The sequence below is a fragment of the Halichoerus grypus genome, chromosome 13 (genome assembly GCF_964656455.1).
Source record: "Halichoerus grypus chromosome 13, mHalGry1.hap1.1, whole genome shotgun sequence".
Taxonomy (NCBI): Eukaryota; Metazoa; Chordata; class Mammalia; order Carnivora; family Phocidae; genus Halichoerus; species Halichoerus grypus.
Window position 1 is genome coordinate 68,897,510 of NC_135724.1, and position 17,281 is coordinate 68,914,790.

Here is a 17,281-nt window from a genome sequence, read left to right on the forward strand (position 1 = left end):
CGAATGGATCCTAGGCCTCCCCCCCAATCTAGGGGCCCAAAGAGGGGCTAGGGGCATGGGGAGGCAAGTTGGTGCCCAGGGCACAAGATTAAGGAGGCTGGGAGCAAGTGCCCTGCTCTGGGTCACTGGGGTCTTCATCACAGGTCATATGGCTGCAGGGCTGGAGCCTACTAAAACCGTGGGGGCTCAGGCAGGAAGGGGTGACAGAGGAAGGGATTGATAAGCTCATTTCCTGGTTCTGCTGAGGACCCTGAGGAGCGCTGGGTGTGGCTGGAGCCATGCGAATAAACCTCTTTTTGGGGTCACAACCCTGGGTGACAGGGCACTGGGACCACCTGACTGGGGGATAGACATATAAGGGACACAGTGTCCCATGGGTGAGGCTGCTTGGCAGGGACATACATCTGAGGGACAGGTCTCTTCTGAACCATTTGCATCTGGTCCTGGGTGTCTGCCCCAGAAATGACAGCCACATTTTGAGGCGTTTGAAGAGAATGTCTTTGTTGACTCATCGATTCTGACAGAGGAGACTCTGTATCAGCTGGTGGGAAACAGATAAGCATGCACAGTGGACAACACGGGGGAGAGTTTAATAAAGGACTACTTACAGAGAGTGGGTGTGCATGAGACACTGTGGTTCTAGCTCATTAACAGGTCACCATTATTGCCCCCTCAATCCTGGGGCCTGAAGGGGTGAGGGGAGGGAGCCGTTGGAGAGTGCCAACCCACTGTGGCCGGGCTCCTCCTTCCCCATGACACTTTCTGCTGTGTGTCACAAACCTGATCCTAACGCAGCCTGCCCCCTGTCCCCCAGCCCCCACCCCCCAGCCAAGATTGTGTCTAGTGGACCAAGCTGGGCCACCAGTCCTCAGAAGGGCCAGCAAGTTCTCTTCGGGAATCCTGAGTGTACAAAACCACAACTACAAGCATGGTCACTGCAGTACCTTTGGTAAAAGCTAGGAGCTGGACACAAACCTCGTGTCCCAGTCAGGGGGCAGGGCGCCTGGACACTCTGGCCCACCACCCGAAGGAAAACTGGCAGCCGCCAACGGAACAAGTCAGCTCCGTGTGGACAGAGGGCTCCTGCAGGTCAACCAGAATGCAGGCTGCCAGGCAGCACGTGTGGCCAAAGGTCACTCTGGTCAAACAGCAAACGTGACAAGGCACCTGGCTGTGCCGCAGAGGACTAGTCTGGAAGGGCTCCTACTTCCAAGGACAGGAGGGGGGCTTTCACCCTGCATACAAAGCCTTGGAGTGTCTTGTTTGGGTTTACAATAAGCATGTACAGAATTCCTTTAAGAGTGATTTATATAAAGAAGTGTTTTAGATTTGTAAAAAAATAAAGCTAAAATGTGGTGAAGGGAGACTGAACAGAAAAAGATGCAGGTGTTCTTCCCCAACCAGCATTTGGCAACTGCTGTCAGCTACCCAACATGCACTGGGCGCCCACAGTGTGCCGGGCACTGTGTGGGGCACTCTTCGGGGACTGACCAGAACAGCTGTTTGCAAAATGCTCACCATCTCGGAGAAGCAGGTAGGATATGCCCAGATATGCCCTGCTTGTGGCACGGGGTGGGTGGGGATGAGTGGGCACCCACCCAGGGCTGCGGGGTGTGGGGCAGGTGGGGAGGAGGAGCCAAAGACGACCCCTTGGCCAGAAGGGGCCTGAGAGACCCTCTTGTCCTTCCTCCTCCAGAGGAGCAAGGCTGCCCAGGGATCCCACAAGTCTGTGGCCAAGGGACAGTGGACAGTCAGCTGCAAGTCCTGTTGATTACAGAAAAGTCCCAAGCAGGGATGACAGGTGGGGTGTTTCCTCATTTGCTGGCTTTGACAAGTCCTGCTTGCCTGGACCACTGAGAGGAGAAGGCTCCTGAGGCCGACCCAGGAAGGTTGGCAGGGTGCCTACGTGGGCAGCTAATGTGTGCTGAGGGCGAGAGAGGCGGGCCGTGGGGCACCAGTGTCTCGTGTCTGCAGTTTCGAGCCAGGAGGGAATGTCTGGTGACTCTGTAGGTGGCACTGGCCTCCCAGATGATCACCGCAGTGCACCCACCAGTGGGGCAGCGGGGGGCTCCTGGGCAGCCAGTGCGGACTTTCCTGGCTCCCAACCCACTAAAGAGAAGTGGCTGAGCTCTGGGGCTCAGTGTGGCGGGTGGGCAGACACGGATGGCTTCAGGTCACCCCTCCACGGTCACGGAAGGCACTGCCCATGCTTCTGGCGCAGGCCCCAGCTAACAGCAACCCAGGCTGGAGGATGTCGTGCTCTCCTGGGTCTCGGATTGACTCCCCTCCATTCCTGTAAGGAGGGAGAAGTCACGTGGCATCAACTAAGCACGTGCAGCTGACACGGGGCAGCCTCCCTCCCCTGCCACTGGCACCTTCTGGTGACTGCTGGTCAGAGCTGAGCTTGACCTTCCAGGCCTCTCTATCAAGGCCTTGGTGACTGAGAGGCCTAGGATGTATTCCAGATGGTGGAACAGCGTGGGGAAAGACACAGACTGGGAGAGCCAAAGCCAGGACACAGGCACGCAGCCAGGGATGCCCAGCCTGGCTCATGAGGAAGCTGCCGGGAGGGCAAAGAGAGCCAGGGAGCGAGTCTGAGCTGGCAGGCAGGGTCAGGGAGGCTGAGGGCCTGACGTCAGAGTAGTGACAAAAAGGGTACCCCAGAGAGGACAGCACAGGAGGACAAGTTAAGGGAGTGGCCTCTTGGGACGGGAGGCTGGTGGATGTGGGTTTTGGGCTGCAAGCCTGCTCCCCAGCCCCGGCCCTGCGGTCTGTACGCACGGATGAGGTCTCCATCGCCGACCTGGAGCTGGGCGCCGCTCCTCCTCTCCAAGTCCTGTAGAACCGACTGCTCGAATGCCAGGGCGGCTACGCGGCTGAAGAACGCCTTCACGTTCTCCCCTGGGGGCCCAAGAGACAGCCCTGACCCCATCGCCTCGGCCCTTACGCGCAGACGAATTTGGGAGCCAGCGGGTGTGGGAGCCAGGGCGGCCCACCTGTGGGGCTGTCTGGGGCAGCAGAGGGCAAGGGATGGGGCTGGCTGGCCTGGCTTCCCACCTCCGGGGGCTCCACAGCACCCTGCCCTGGAAGCTCCCTCAAATCTCCGAGCCTTGGTTTGCCAGCATCTACTCTTCCAATTAATCACCACTGAGCATCTCCTGTGGGCCTGGTGCCGGGATGAGTGGAGATCAGAAGGGTGTCTGCTTTCCTGTCACTTTTGAGCACCTGTCCAGTGGGCAGCTGCTGTCAACTCCCACATAGAGCCTTTGTGCCTCCTCCCTCAGGGGGAGAAGGCCACCCATCTGGGCACAGGGCTAGGTTCCAGCCCCCGACATGTGCACTGCCCTTGTGCAGCCAACAACTTATACAACTGCACAGGGCAACCCTGCTTGGCCCATAGGGAGTTCCCAGTGAATCTTCTGTTACTCTAAGGGGGGGGTCCCCATAGGGCACGGGGGATGCTGTCAGGAAGCAGAGGGAACTGGGTATGGGCACTGCCACGCTTTGATCTGTGTTGGGCTGGAGGCTGTGGTGCCTACCCTTAATACTCCCATCCTTGCCTCCCCCAGTCCTTGGCCAGACGTCGACTGTGGCCCCTTACCCGGGGCAAGGACCACAATGCGTAATTCCAGAGTCCTCAGAGCCGCTGGGGGCTTCTATGAGCCAGGCACTGCATGTTACTTCATTTCACACCCCCCTCCCACCAACAACCTGTGTGTTTTAAGTGTGTCTTTTGCTTTTCTGCATTTTCTAGTTTTCCCTCACTGAATACATATGGCTTTTGTAATTTAAAACACCTTTTCACAGTAAAAATGAAATGAGATGGGCAGGGTCACCCCATTTCCCAGATGAGGACACTGAGGCTGAGATGTTAGGCATCTTGCCAGGGCTGGAGTAAGCAGTGGCCCGTGGGTGAGGGCAGCTCAGGGGCTGGGGGCTCAGTGTGGTGGCGGGGGGCCCCGTGTGGCTGGAGGACAGACTGGTGGGATGTGGATGAGGGTCAGGGGGCCATGAGCAATGTTGCAGTGTCTTCCACGATGACACCCAGGGAAGGGATGGGAGCCCCCAGTTACTGGGCCCTTCTATGTGCCAGCCAGGAGGTGCCTCTTACCCAGCTACCTTAGGATGGGGGGGCAGGATGGTAGTGGTTACAGGTGAGGGCTGTATTCCAACCCCAGCCCTGCCGCTTCCTCCCTGTGACCCTGGAAGTGAGCTCGCAGGGATAAAATGGATCTGCCTCAAGGAGGGAGGGGGGATGTACTAGAGAACACAAGCCAGGGCCAGGTGTCACTATTCCTGTTGTCCATGGGGGACGGCTCCCGCTCTCCCTCCAGAGATGAGGAGACTCCTCTCAGGCAGTGGAAGGCCCTGCATGGTCACCAGCACAGGTGGCTGTGACTCAAGCATGCCATAGAGCCACCGAAGGAAACTCCCCGCACCTGCTGGGGCAACACCCCGCACCCACTCACCTGTTTTAGCGGACACCGACCAGTACTCGGCCTGCATCTCGTTGGCCAGACGCACAGCCTCCACTTCTGCCTGCTCACATGCAGCCCCTGACTGGGAGAAGCAGCCCTCCTGTGGGGGGGTGCTCCCCCCGTGCCTCCTCCCTCCCCACCTCACCCTGGGATGGGCGGCTTCAGTGCATGCACGGGGGTACACCTTCCGCAGGGGTGAGATCCCAGTGATCCCTCTCCGACGAGATGAAGCACAGGTACCCCCAACTTTGAGCTCTGGGTCTTCCAATTCCCATCTGGGCACGTCAGCACCACCCTCCATTCCCCAAGCTCCGGCTGAAAGCGGCTGCATTTTCCCGAGGGCCATCCCAAGCCTCTAGCTCTGGTGGGCTCACCAGAAGGTCCTTCTTGGTTCCCACGAGGAACACGAAGCAGGAGCCCGGCTCATTCTCCCTTAATGCATCCTCCAGCCACTGCCTGGAATGCACAGAGGGGAGACAGGCTGAGAGATGGCATTCATCCACCTAGAGAGGTCTGAGGAAGACTAGGGGATGGCGGTGCAGACCCGGGTCTGCCCCAGGGCTGGGAGCACTGAGCCTCGAGTTGCAGGGAGGGCACCCAGACCCCATCTGGGCCCCGGGTGGACTGTAGGTGGGTGGGGACACAAAAGCACTGGTCAGGGGAGGTGAGGACCCTGCCCTGGTTTGCCTTCACCCTGTGTTACCTTGGGGGAGTCCTGCCCTTTCATCAACTTGAACGATCACCCCAACCACCCTCACAGGGCTTGGGAGAAGCGGGATATGAATGCCTTAAACCAAAGAGAGGTGAAGAGGACTTTCGTCCATTAACTGGATGATTCCCAGCAGAAGCAGATGACCTCCCAGAATTGGTCACGTTACCAGCTCTCTTGATCAGGTCTCTGCCCCAGAGAGCAAGGGCTATCCCTTCAGACAGGACTGGATATATGTAATTTGTAGGACCCAGGGCAAAGTGAAAATGTGAGGTCCCTCATCCAGCAATGATTAAAGTTTTCGAGATGGTGACAGCATAGCTTTAAAGCCCTCCTGAGTGCCGGCCCCTGTATGACCAGGCTGGCTGTGTACCCTGAGCTGATTCCGCCTTCAGCGGATGGGTGCAGATCTTAAGGGATAATATGGCAATTGGACAGTAAGTGGCCTGTGGGCAGTCAATTCTGACAAGCGAGTCTGGTCCCTTGCACCTCCCATGGAGGGGCCCAGCTCATGGGCGATCCCAAACCCAAGGGGACCACAGGGGCAGCAGAGTCCCAGACTTGCCTGGTATGCCCCAGAGTCTGCACGTCAGTGAGGTCAAAGGCTGTGATGATCACTGGACACACAGGGAGAAGCCAAGAGCCGGTCAGCAACAGGTGACACAAACATGGTGTACAAGGAGGGGCTCCCCTCAGGCAGCTCCCTGTTCCCCAGGAGAAAGCCAGAGAGGAGCCTGGCTCCCACAGAACTTCCAGGGTGGCCCCCAGACAATCACCCTGGTCCCCACTATGGAGGCTGGGAAGGAGACACCCCATGACTGCCTCTTGGGACCTACCCACCCACCACCCTCTCCAACCCATACCCAGAGGCCCAGCCCCAGGGGGTCTCCAGGGAGGCAAGATGAGCTCATGGGCTTCTGTGTTCAAATCTCCCCTCTGCCACTTACAGCCAAGGGAACTCAGGTGAGGGCCTTAACTGCTGAGTGCCTCAGTTTCCCCATCTGTGAAATGGTAAGAGTGGTACCTCAGGCTCTCAGGGGTGCTGTGAGGTTTAAGCAAGAACAGCTAGTTTTACAAGCTTTGGTCTAGGGGCTGACACAGGACTTTTGACCAATGGCAGCGATGGCTATGAGGACAATTAGCAACAACCAGCTTTGGGGGAACAATTTCTGAGGAGCAGGGTGGTTCTCATCACCAGCCCTGCCCAGGTTGTGTGGTGTCCAGGGTGTCCAGGACCCCGCTGGAGTCCTGAGGGGAGTCCCATGTGGAGGACATTCTAGAAAGGCTGCCTCTGAACTGGGCCTGGGGATGTGAGCAGGGCCAGGCAGACCCTTCCCCTGCAGCTTGTCTTAAGGCTGTAGGAGGCCCCCTGAGGCAGAGGGGAATGAAGCAAAGGAGGATATTGAGGATGGTGATAGTGGCGGGCCCGGCTGCAGTTCCCAGGGTTGTGCCAGGCGCTTAACACCTCATCCTCAGGGGGTGTCATCCCCCTCAGAAGACGGGCCAGAGCTGGAACTCCAACCCAAGGCCAAGGTGCTCACAGCTTATTTCCTGGTTTAGCTTTTTTTCAAATCTCAAATGGCAATGTTATGATTTCTCTTTACCAGTATCCAGTAGACACAACTGGGCCTCATAACTTGAGCCTGGTTTTGGATCCTGTGAACGGTTCTCATGTGTCCCACTGAAACCCCTGGGAAGCTGGAGTTGGAGTGGGGAGCCTGTGCTGCCACCTGCTGACTGGGAGGCCTGCCCAGTGCCTGGGCCACCCCCACTGCCCCCCACTGGCAGGTGCAGTCCTCCTGTGGTCCCTCTGCTCCTCCCCTCCAGCCTCGCCTCCTCACACCTCCTCCAGGAGTCGACTCTGCTCTTCTTTCCTGGGGTCTCTGGACATGCACCTCCCCCTCTGAGCATCCTTCTGAGCTGAAACTGTGGTTGAGACCCCCAGGGAGCACCCGCCAGCACAGGGTCCCTGAAGGATGTGACTGCTGAGGCCAACCCCAGGCCCGGCTGGCTGGAAGGCAGTCTCCTCATCCCCGAGGACTGGCTGGGGATTTTCTCAGTGGTACTTGGAGAGCAGATTTGGTGCCTGTGCAGAGGACCTGGACTTCCTGTTATGAGCCCAGTGGGAGCGTCCTGCTGTACATGGCTGAGGGTCCCCCCATTGCTATCACCCAGATGCTCACCCTGGGCACCCCGGTAGTAGGCAGATGCAATGCACTTGAACTTCTCCTGCCCTGCTGTGTCCCAGCTGTGTGGTGGCAGAGACAGAAAGGGAAAAAGAGAGGTGGCAGATTAAGCAACTGCAGTGGTCTGAGCCAGCAGGCTGGCGGGGCTGTGGGCAGGCAGGCCCTGGGGCCTGTGCCAACTACCGGCCAGAGGTCCCCGCCCCGCAATTCCTCGGGATTTCCTTCCTAAGGTGCCCCGTGGGGGAATTCCCTGGCTGGATTCACCATGCCTGTGGGGGAAGGGCATGCCCTAGTTCCGCTGCCTGGATGAGTGGAGTTGTAGCTCCGCCCCTTTGGACCGTGCCGTTAAAAAGGAGAATACGCTCCCTGATGTGCTTGCTCTGAAGATGTGGAAGTCCACCTGTAGACGAGGCCCCATGAATGGGACTGGCCCTCCCGGCTATGGTTCTGCTACTTGCTCATGTGTGGCTGGGCCATGGCTCCATGTTCCGCACTGCAGCAGAGGGGAGGCTCAGTCCCTGAGTGGGGGGTGGGAGTGTCTAACAGGGACGTGGTTTGTATCTCCTGGGTGACTCTGACCAGTTAGCTCTGGCTCTCTGGAGAAGTGGAGCCCCGGCTCTATGGAAAAGAATGCAACAATCGATTAATGATGTCTGCGATCGGCCCAGGATAGGACAGGGGGACACATACTGAGATCTACTTGCTCTGGTTTAGAACCAGGCAGGTGGTCAATATGCAGAGCTGAGTCTGAAAATCCATCCCTTTTTTAAAATTAACAGATCAAAATTTAACTTTCTTCCATAAATGGAAAAGTAGACAAGCCATGAATAAGATCTCAACGGTCTGAAATCTTTTTAAGCGATTCAGCATTGATGCAGAACTTTTTGGCCCTATTCTGTCATGAATTCATTCATATTGTCTTTCTGAAGATGACGCTGGGTGGGAAGCTGGGAGGGTGGCTTGGAGGTGGGGCCAGTGGGTAGCTGGCAGTGGCCTCAATGTAGGGACAATGAGAAGGCAAGCCAGGACAGCGTCTCTGTTGTAGTTAGATAAGGCTGATGGCCTGCTCTCAGCCTGGCTCCACCTAGGCCATCCCATCAGCTCTGTGCTCCTCAGCTCTCCTGGCTCCAGAGCCCCTCAGGCCTCAGCCTTGCATTTTCACAGTCTCTTCTGCTCTGGTCTGGCCCTGTACTCTCCCTCGGGCAAGATTCGGTGCTGCCACCTGGCTCTAGGACCGCACTGGGGCTGTCCTCAGAGAAGTGGGCATTATCATGACAGGGTAAGGAGCTGAGGTCCATGAGAGGGTGAGCTCCATCCTGATGACCACAGATCCCCAGGCTAAGCCCAGGCAGGGCTTAGAGGATTGAGGAATGAAACCAGAGGATCAGGTGTGACCCCCAGGGAGAGAGAAAGGAGAAGAGGACTAGGACAGAGGCAGCAGGCAAGGGGGGTGGGTAGGGGCAGCTGGGCGGAGAGCCTAGAAAAGGGAGGGGGCCACACAGGAGAGCCTGGAAGGGCAAGAAGTCACACAGGAGAGGGTAGGGCTGGTGACACAGATAGACCTGCACAATCATCCAGGTGCCGGAGGAGAGGGACGGCAAGGTCCAGAGCTCTAGTGCGAAAGTGTGAGCCTGGGGGAGAGACTCTGGGCTGTTCTAAGGGAAATTACAGGGGAGGGGCTGAAGCCAGTGGGCCACTGAGAGGCAGAGACATGGGGTCTGGCAGGGAAGCAGACAGAGGGAGAGAGACAGGGGGAGTGGAGTGAGGGCAGAGGGGTGAGGAGGAGGGGGGTGCATCAAGCCTGAGGAAGGCACGTGGACTAGGTGGCCTCCACCAGGCCCCAGCACTCAGGGACCACTGTGGGCTCCACTTTCCAGATGAGAACAGATGCTCAGAGGTCTGAAGTGACTTGCCAGAGGCCACCCTGCTGGCCTGGTGAGTAGGATCACCGAGGGCCAGGCAGGCTAGGGGCGGGGACCCAGAGCCAGAACTCGAGGGGCGGGTATCAGGGGAGGACGAGGGTGGGTGGGCACATTGGCTGTGAGGACTTTCCCAGGTCTGATGACCAATGTGAGACACCCATGGGGAGTGACGGAGTATACAGGGCTTCAGGGAACTGGAAAAGCCCAGTGTCATACCATTCCTGTTTGTCCAGATAGGTCCTCACTGAACACCACAGGGCACAGTCCAGAAGGAGCTCACCAAGGCTTTTCCCATGGGTCTCCCTCCACAAAGCCTACCCATGAGCCACACAGGACATGGTGTGACACGATGGTGACTTACATCTGCAGGCTGTAGGGAATCCCAGCGATCTCGAAGCGCTCGATTTCAAAGTCCACCCCGATGGTGGCCTTGTAGTCACGGTCAAAGACATTCTTGCAAAACCTGTGGGAGTCGAGGAAGGCATCAGAGAGGCTGTGTGTGGAAGCTTCGCTCACGACAGTCAAAGTCTGCAGGCAACAAAAAGTCCACCCACAGGGAATATAAGGAGATGATGGTCCACGGAGATAGACAGTAGACAGACGGAGGCGCCGACGAGAACTGTGTTGGGGAAGAGAATCTGCTGCAGCCAGAAGGCAAATTGCTGCAGGTCAGGGCCAGTGAGGTGTGAGCCCATGGTCCTGGGGGATGGTGTCATGAACGTCAGGGTCCCAGGACGCTGCACCCCCCCGCACCCCCCGCCACTCCCTAATGCCTTGGACCCCCTCCGAGGTGTGGTTCCCAGCAGCCACAGTTTTGACTATGACAACGTTATCTGGGCCTCCCAGGGAAAGGCATGACAACCGGTGCGGGGAGGTGTGGCCAAGCGGGCGCACCTGTGGATGAGGCTGGTCTTGCCCACGTAGAGATCACCAACGACAACCACCTTGGAGAGTCGCAGCCTGTGGGGGATACGGTTGTGTCGCTCGCAAGCAGAGTCATGGAGCATCTTCACACATACAGGCCCTTCCTTCCCTGAGCTCCCCACTCATGAGCCACGTCTCAGTCCTTGACGGGGGACGGGGCACCTGCTGAGACACTCTGGGATGTCTGTCCCCATGCCTGGCACTCAGAGGGGAGGGCAGGAGGGCCTGCATCTGTTCTGGGGACTCTGCTGTCTCTGGGGCTATGTGCTCTTGACCCCACTGGGCCCAAGCCCTGTTGTGAGAATTAGAATTGGGCACGATGGGAGGCTGGGTCTTGGGCTGATGGAGTAGAGGGAGGAGGCCCAGGTGGGGCTATGTCCAAGCTGGGGGCACACGCAGCAGGGAACCTGGAGTGAGCTTAGGGTGCCGACGCAGTGTCAGTGTGCAGGGGATATAGGCATGGGGGCAGAGCCCCTGCTCCCTCCGACCCACGCCCGGGGCTGCACGGGCTCCTGCTTTGTGCAAGCAGGTCCTCCCTGACTGGGACACCACCATCACCGCCTGCCTTGGAGGTGTCTGCCAGGGCCACACAGGCCCCAAGGGGTGAGCAGTGGCCAGGACTCAGGCCAGGACTCAGCTCTGGGCTATGGCTTGAGGTAAACTGGCTGTGAGGTTCTTGGGTTCTCGGAGGATCCTGCTCACTGAGAGCAGCCACCCCCCCACCCTGTGTGTGTGTCCTGCACTCCCTGCAGCAGCATGCCTGGCACTGTGGGTGGAAGTTTCTGCAGCTCGGGCCAAAGGAGCGCAATGGGCAAACATCTGACCGGTACTTCCTCTGCCTGCAGACACCCGTGTCACCTGGTGACCTGGTCCAGCTCCCCTGGCCATGTCTGGGGGCCCAGAGGCTGTGTCTTCTCTGCTCCCAGGTGGCCTCTGGTCCTAGGGCAGGGTGGACCTGACTCCACTTCCCAGATGACGGAGTAAAGGTACTGCCGAGGTATTACGGAAGCACCCACTGGGCCTCAGGTTCTCACCTCCCAGAGCCATTGCGAAGAGTCAGAGAGGTAGTTGTATGGAACCGGCCCTCCCTAACTGGTGGCCATTGCTCTCACCCCATGAGCGTTCGGACCTGAGCCTGGCCTCACTCTGCACCACCTAGGGAACCTAGGGGACGGGGGCTTCCACTGCAAGCTCACCACACCTGTGGGACACCTGGGAGCTCCTCAGGAGGAGAGGCAAAGCAGGCCCCGGTACCTGTGTGTTAAGAGAAGGAGTAACTGGGGCGCCTGGGTGGCTCAGTCAGTTAAGCATCTGCCTTCGGCTCAGGTCACGATCCCAGGGTCCTGGGTTCGAGCCCCGCATCGGGCTCCCTGCTTGCCGGGAAGCCTGCTTCTCCCTCTCCCTCTCCTGCTGCTCCCCCTGCTTGTGCTTGCTCTCTCTCTCTCTCTCTGTCTGTCAAATAAATAAATAAAAACTTTAAAAAAAACAAAGAGAAGGGGTAACTGGGGTGAGCTCCCTGTGCCGGCAGGGCTAGGTGGTTCCAGGTGCTGCCGAGGCGGGAACAGGACAGACACAGCCCTTGCCCTCACAGGCTACGTCTAGTGGGGAATCCAGAGAAGCAAACTCGTAATTCTGTGAGATAAGTGCTTGGGACCCAGGAGGGGCACCCCGGCCAGCCCAGGCTGGGGAGGGGGGGTAGTGCGGGACTCCCCTGCCACTATATTGTGAGCTGAAGGGTAGGAAAGACATTCCAGACAGAGGAAGCAGACATATGCCGAGACCTCGGGCTGAAAAGTCATAAGCGTGACTTACTGAGAAAAGGGAAAGCCGTTCTCTATGGCAGCAAAGCCAGATAAAAATCCCCATCGGCTCCAGGCCCACACTGGGCTGTACGGGTGTGGTCTGTGTCAGTGTTCCATTTCTTTGTTCATACATTCATCCATGCATTCATTCCCGCCCGCTGCCTCCCCCCACATCCTGTGCCCCCTGGGTCGTGGGGTCACTCACCCCACAGTCCCCGTGTTCCTGCGCTGGCAGGTCGTGCTGACCTGCCCATGGAAGTGCTCCTTGAGCTGCAGGCAGGCATCAGGCGTGTACCACTGGAAAAAACACAGACAGACAGACGGGCATTTCATCCTGCAAAGCTGCAGCTTCATCACCAAGCAGGGCAGCGAGGTGGTGGCTTGCCTCCCAGCATTCCCTCCCTCCTGAGCCTTGAAGCTCCAGGCTCGTTAGCTTTCCCTGACCCCTCTGCCATAGCCGTCCTCTATCCCCTCAGTGGCCCTGAGACTCCAAGCTCTTGTGAGTCCTGAGGAGCAGCAGTGGGGGCCGGGCCAAAGGGCCCAGGTGGCAACTCGGAGAGCGGGGTCTCGCCTGGGGCAGCTGTGCCCTTGCTGTGGGCATGTGGCAGGTCTCTGTCCTCTCTGGACCTGAGTGAGAAGAGGGGTGGGCTGTAAGGGCCCTTTTAAGTCCAAGATCCTTCCATGCCTTCTATGGATCTTGGATGGCATTTTTTGCTTTAAAAATATCTATCTATGTGTTTGGAAAATGTCCTGGAGGGCTCTTTGGGCCTTCCACAGTTCTTGGAAGGCAAATCTGGGCTATGGTTGAAGAACATAACCGCAGGGTAGGAGGACCTGTGTCTCCATCTAGCTGCTGTGTGATCCCAGGCAGCTGTCTAATGTCTCTGAACTTCAATTTCCCCAACTATAAGACTTCGAAAGCCTGGGGGCATAAAATGAAATAATACTTGCAAAGCCATCAGGGCAGACCCAGCCTGGCATACACTAAGTGCTCAACAAACGTTCACGGCTATTAAGATGTCACGACACATGTTGAACACACGTTTGTTTTATAATTGGGAAAGATGACATTAAAGCAACTGAAGGTGACTGCTATGTTTTGCTCTCAGATTGGCGGAGGCTGAGGATGGAGCGTGGGGAGAAGGGCACCGTTGGAAGCTATTGGTGTGCCCTGCTGTGATATGGCAGCAGTCCCCCGGGCCACCCGCTCTCCTTCGGGGCACTGCTTCGACCCACAGCTCCCCTGTGACAAGGACTCCACCCCCACCCCTAACCGTAGCGTTTCTTCTGAGTTCCCAGGCACTGAGATGGGCTCTGCCCTGGCCCATCTGCCCCCTCAGCTCCAGGCATGATGGAGGCAGCAGGGACAGTGGAAGGAGCTGTACAAAAGGGCAAGTCACAACACCTCAGTGAGCCCGTTTCCTCATCTGTAAAGCACTCATGACAGCAGCTCTTCATGTGGTCGTTGGAGGATCAAACGGGGGTGATGTAGATGAACAGCTTAGCCTTGCAGCCCATGTTCATGTGGAACAGTGTCAGCTACCTCATGAGAAAGCTGGATGCTTTTTCCTGTCGACTTTCATGTCAGCTTCAAACGGGGGGTCAGCCTGGCCATGGTGGTGGTCACTAGAGGAATCCCCCACCATTTTGGATGCACTGAAGAAATGTAGTAAGGAAGACTGGGCAGGAAGTGTGAGCTGATTTTAGAAACAGGGAAACTGAGGCACAGAGTAACGGGAGGGGCTTGCCCCACCTGGACCACGAATTTCTCAGGACTCAAGTGTGTGACCCTGGGATACAGGATGAACTGCCACAGACAGGAGCCGGGAGAATCTCGCCCTCAGTGAAGACATGATGGATGCCCCAGGCTGCCTCTCAGGGTAAGGGAAGGTTGGAGCCCTGGAGTCAGACCCAGGTCAAGTCCTGGCTCTGCCATGCCCAACTGTGTGATGCCAGGCAGCCCTCCCTACTTCTCTGAGCCTTGCTGATCTATTCTGGAAATGGGAGTCTTCTGTCCCGTGAGACCTGAACTGTTTTGTGCCGATCACACTTCCCTTCCTTTTGGCTCACTAAACATCAGTGTCCATCATCCCTGGTGACCACGTTCAAGCTCTCTAGGGAAGCAGTTGTCTGGGCCTCTGTTGAAATGGAAAATTCTGGGGGAATTGTCCACAGGTCTGAGGCACCACAGCCTTCTCTGTGGGTCTGTAGAAGCAGAAAAGGTGAGAAGGTATGACTGTTGGCCCAAATTACCCAAAGTCTGCAGTCACCTCCTTCCTCCTTACCAGCCTGGGCACAGAATTCAACAGACAGAGGGGCACTCCATGGAGAGGATTTTTCCCTCCATGCCTGTCCCAAGTCACATGGAGGCAACCACTGAGAACAGGATCTTGTGTCCTTCCAGAGATTTTTTTTTTTTTTTTAAAGATTTTATTTATTCATTTGAGACACAGAGGTACAGAGAGAGAGAGCATGAGCAGGGAGAGAGGCAGAGGGAGAGGGAGAAGCAGGCTCCTCGCTGAGCCAGGAGCCCGATGTGGGGCTTGATCCCAGGACCCTGGGATCATGACCTGAGCCGAAGGCAGACGCTTAACCGACTGAGCCACCCAGGCGCCCCTTTCCAGAGATATTTTTGGCATGTATAAACAAACATATACATTTGTTTTCTGTCCTCTCCTTTTGCCACCCGTGGAAGTACGCTAGACACACTGCTCCATTCCTTGCATTTTTACTTAACTGACTTTGGACCTTACTTCACATCCAGTCCTGGAGGGAAGCCTCATTCTTCCTCCTGTCTGTGTCAGGAAGGAGCATTTTGCTGTTGAAGCAGCGCCCCCTGGAGGACATTTACGTTTTGTCTGACCTTCCGCTTTACAAACTGCTCCAATGTCTGGCCTTGAATGGCTGGATCAGAAGGCAGGGGCATCGCAATGGTGGGAAATACTGTCCCACTGCCCCTCTAGGGGTTGGACTGATTTGTATTGCCTGATGCAATTAATACTGGATTTTAATACACATGGAAGAGGGCCGTGCTTTCAGCAGGAACTGAAGGCAGAATGGTAAGGCGGGAGGACCCTGGATTTGGTGTCAGGAAACCAGAGTGCTATTTTGATAATAGTAATAATAACAACGAGAACAGCAGTGACCATGACTCAGGTAAGGGAACTCCCGTTTACCAACAGCCAGGCACCCAAGGTGAGGAATTAGCCTTATGTATCAGCAGCTCTGAGAGGCTGAGTAATTTGCCCACAGTCACATACTTTTAATGACAGAGTCAGGATCCACACTCAGGACCTTTGGACTACAAAGTCTGTACCTTTAACCTTCATGCCACATTGTCTCCTGCTGTCCCCCTTAACTTGCTGGTCCACCTTGGGCAAGTCAGTGCCAAGTCTCCCTGTTTCTGAAGAAGTCTAGTAAGTTCCCAGGGTCTGTTAGAGAGGGACTGACCTCCCCGATTCTCCTGCTTTGTTTCCGGTGGGGGATGCAGGTGGGGAAATGTGGGTGTGGACATGGTGTTGGGAGAGCAGGGTACACAGAAAGGGCTGCCTAATGACTCTCTACCTTCGGGAAGCTGGTGATGATGCGGTCCCGGCTCACGGGCGGCCCCAAAGGCGTCAGCGAGGACCTCATCCTTCCAGAGTGTCCTGTGGACCCAACCAGGGGAAAGAGTTAGGGAGCTGTGGCAATCCCTGGGGACTCATCCTCAAGTTTATGTTTAACCTCTCAGTAGCTTTAAACATTGATCCACACACCTCCTTCTCTGTCAGGGAAACTGGCCAGAGGTCATCTCTTTCCATCCGCAGGCAGTTTGGCTGGGGTGGGGGTGGAGGGGACCAGGCTTTCCTGGCCCTGCCTGGGAGTCAGAAGACCTGGGTCTCCTCCTGCCAGGTGTCTAACCAGGAGTGGCCCCTCTCTGAACTTATCACTGGGGTGTGAGCGGGGCATGGCGCAAACGCCAAGCTGTACATCATCACAGCCCAGGGGGAGGAAGCAGAATTGGGGTGGTCTCCAAGGGATGAAGGCTCTGGGTGGGTCAGGAGCCTTAGGTTTCAGCCCACAGGCATTTCCCCGGATGCCTTCACCGCGCCCAGCGCCTGGCCCTTCACACCTATTCAGCAGCCCTGCGTCTCCTGTCCTCCTCCTCTTCCCACTAGGGTGGCCTTGGCCAAGTCCTTAACCGGGCCTATCGTCCTCCCGGATCTGACCCGGCTCTCCTTCAGGACCAACACGGGCCTGGCCCAGGGCAGGCGCTCAGGTAATGAGGAGGCCCCGGGGCTGCAGGCCGCGGCGTTCAGGTTAGGGCTGTGGGAGGTGGGCGCGCAAGCGGCGCCCTCCCAACCAGGGCCTCCTGGACGTGCCTGCACCGGGAGCGGACTAGGGTGGGACAGAAGGGGCGGCGGACTCACCCGCGGAGGTTGCAAAAGCTCCAGAAGCCGCGCGGTCTGGTCTGGCTGGGCCCGTGGGGCCGCGATCACCATAGCGACCAGCGCCACGCGCGACCCGCCGGCGTCTAACGAATCGCGGGCGTCGGGGACGGGGTCTGGGCGGGGCTCACAGCGGAAAGAGTCCCACACGCGGTTCGCAAGGGCGGTCACCGTAGCAACCGGAGCCTCTTGGGGGGAGCAGCAGACGCTTCCGAGACACCGCGCGAACGCCGGCGATCACCATGGTAACGAGGGCGGGATCCGGCAGGCAGGCGGTGGGCGGGGACAGGGCGGCCAGGAGGCGGGGCCGAGCCCCCAGGGGCGGGGCGGGGTGGAGAGACTCGCGCACCCAGCTTCCGTGGGAAAGGTAGTAGTTTAAAGGAACGGGTAGGGATTATGTGAAGTGTTTAAATATTTATTTTCATAATATTAAATACGATTTTTTTCTGGTTATCTAAATATTTCGTGTTTTTCTTTATATATTACTATGGAGGGATCTCCAAGATCCCTTGACTCCTTTTTCTCACAACCCGTATCTGATTTATCAGTAAATCCAGTAGGTTCTACCCTGAAAATTTGTCCAATATCCTCTTACCGCCCGCCCCTTCCACTTTGTCCAAGCCAGCATCTTCTCTCCAACTGGTCGCCTTGCCTTTACCCTTGCCCTTATCCTATTCCCAGTTGGGTGACTCAGGGATCCTCCTGTTAAAACAAAGCAGATCATGGCAATCTTTGGCTCCAAACCGTCCGGTGCCTCCTCATCTCTCTCAGATTAGTAAAATCTTTACAGTGGCCCAAGAGGCTTCACGTAATTTGCTCTGGCCTTATTTCCT

The 17,281-nt window shown here is 57.1% G+C and overlaps 1 protein-coding gene across 6 annotated transcripts; it reads right to left on the reverse strand.

The window, feature by feature from the left end:
• Nucleotides 1-564: 564 nt before the first annotated feature.
• On the reverse strand, nucleotides 565-16,700 carry RAB36 (RAB36, member RAS oncogene family). Of its 6 annotated transcripts, none has more exons than XM_078060709.1 (11): nucleotides 16,431-16,700; nucleotides 15,586-15,668; nucleotides 12,227-12,318; nucleotides 10,190-10,255; nucleotides 9,657-9,758; nucleotides 7,371-7,435; nucleotides 5,749-5,891; nucleotides 4,853-4,930; nucleotides 4,470-4,560; nucleotides 2,804-2,901; nucleotides 565-2,293 (listed from the first exon to the last, which is right to left on the reverse strand). In XM_078060709.1, the coding sequence occupies exons 2-11, from the start codon at nucleotides 15,652-15,654 to the stop codon at nucleotides 2,189-2,191; spliced, it is 909 nt and encodes a 302-aa protein (XP_077916835.1). In that variant the 5' UTR covers nucleotides 15,655-15,668; nucleotides 16,431-16,700; the 3' UTR covers nucleotides 565-2,188. The 6 variants fall into 6 exon arrangements, with proteins under 6 accessions (XP_077916835.1, XP_077916836.1, XP_077916837.1 ...); XM_078060710.1 differs by having other exon boundaries at nucleotides 2,782-2,901; nucleotides 16,431-16,699; XM_078060711.1 differs by having other exon boundaries at nucleotides 5,749-5,804; nucleotides 16,431-16,698.
• Between the last annotated feature and the right edge of the window lie 581 nt (nucleotides 16,701-17,281).

Coding starts and splice junctions, on each gene's coding strand:
- RAB36 (XM_078060709.1), bottom strand. CDS start 15,654: ATGAGGTCCTCGCTGACGCCTTTGGGGCCGCCCGTGAGCCGGGACCGC. Junction 9,759..10,189: donor AAGACCAGCCTCATCCACAG/GTGCGCCCGCTT, acceptor CGACTCCCACAG/GTTTTGCAAGAATGTCTTTG. Junction 7,436..9,656: donor ATTCCCTACAGCCTGCAGAT/GTAAGTCACCAT, acceptor GCCACCACACAG/CTGGGACACAGCAGGGCAGG.